At 41.7% G+C, this 1324-nt stretch overlaps 1 protein-coding gene across 1 annotated transcript; it reads right to left on the reverse strand.

Moving 5' to 3' along the window:
• Window positions 1–545: 545 nt before the first annotated feature.
• Window positions 546–971, reverse strand: LOC147425523 (uncharacterized). The gene has a single exon (XM_086500600.1). The coding sequence runs from the start codon at window positions 969–971 to the stop codon at window positions 546–548; it is 426 nt and encodes a 141-aa protein (XP_086356726.1).
• Window positions 972–1324: the final 353 nt, after the last annotated feature.

Here is a 1324-nt window from a genome sequence, read left to right on the forward strand (position 1 = left end):
TGAGTACTTGTACTCACTTAGCATCGTGCTCTGTAATCTTCTGTGTGTGCATTCAAAACTGTTTTACTACTGTGACTTCAACATGCCGAAAAAAATTGAGAAGGGGGTTGTTGTGGGTTAGGTCAACACATGAACATCATACACAGCAATAATAACCATCTACTCCACCATACTTCATTAACAACAATTTAGACACAGTAAACATGACTACTCTAAATATCAGAGTAAGCAGAAAATACACTGAATAGTTGCTGTACTGCACCATCATCATCACATTCATATCAGAGAACAGATACCCCGTGCGCAGATACATTCCCCACTTTTATAGATAAATCCGACTTAACTACCCAGTCACAAGACATTCAGCAGACTGCAACTAAAAGACAGTTACATCCGACTTAGCAAAATACAGCTCAGTAAATATCCGATAAGTCAAAATCCGACTTAGCTATTCAGAGTTAGTTTCTGACATGTGCCTCTCAACACATGGCACGCCCCGGTGGTAGATTTCGTAGAAATCTGACCCGGATCCACATATCCCTTGATCAGGAATCCACCCTCTGCTGCACAGCTTCTTCCTTACTCTGGTCCTCAGTATTCACTTTATGATCCACCAGCTCTGCTTCCTTTACTGCATCTGATTCTGCTGCATCATCTTTTCCCATTTCCACCTCTTGTGCTCTATCTGCAATCTCAGTATCTATCTGCTCTTCTGCCACTTTCTCCTCAGCTACATCCTGCATCAAAAAACTATTAGTAAAATTCTCCTCTTTCTTTTCTGCCTCTGCAAGCTGCTGTCTCTTATTCTCTTCCATCTGATGAACCTGCTGCTTCAAACAGTCTCTCTCCTTTTGCAATTCCTCCACTTCCTTCAACAATTGTGCTTCTACCTCATGCACTAACCCTGCCTTTAACACCTCATATGGATACTTAATGACAAATCTCATTCTTTCCTTGGTCTTTTGCCACATCTCCTGTGCAACCAAAGCTAACTGCTGCTTGAGAATAGACACTTCTCCTTCTTTCATTAATACTGCACTCAAGCTAATTTCCTCTTGTGCCAACATTTGTTGCTCTAATATCTGCAAAGGTTCCAATCTCAACCTCTGCATCTCCACAGTGACCTGTAACTCTGCATTCCTCTTTGCCATGTCTTCCAATTCCAAAGCAACCGCTGCTTCCACTTTCTCAGTCCATTGCTTAAACTCCCCCAATGATCTCTTCACTTTTGCTAACTCCATCTTCTGTTTCCCCATTGTTTCCTCCATATCCTGCTCATACTTTACTTTCATCATAGCTATCTGCTCTTCAAACTCTTTCACCT

Source organism: Adiantum capillus-veneris, chromosome 25 (assembly GCF_014529385.1).
Source record: "Adiantum capillus-veneris isolate H3 chromosome 25, ASM1452938v2, whole genome shotgun sequence".
NCBI lineage: Eukaryota > Viridiplantae > Streptophyta > Polypodiopsida > Polypodiales > Pteridaceae > Adiantum > Adiantum capillus-veneris.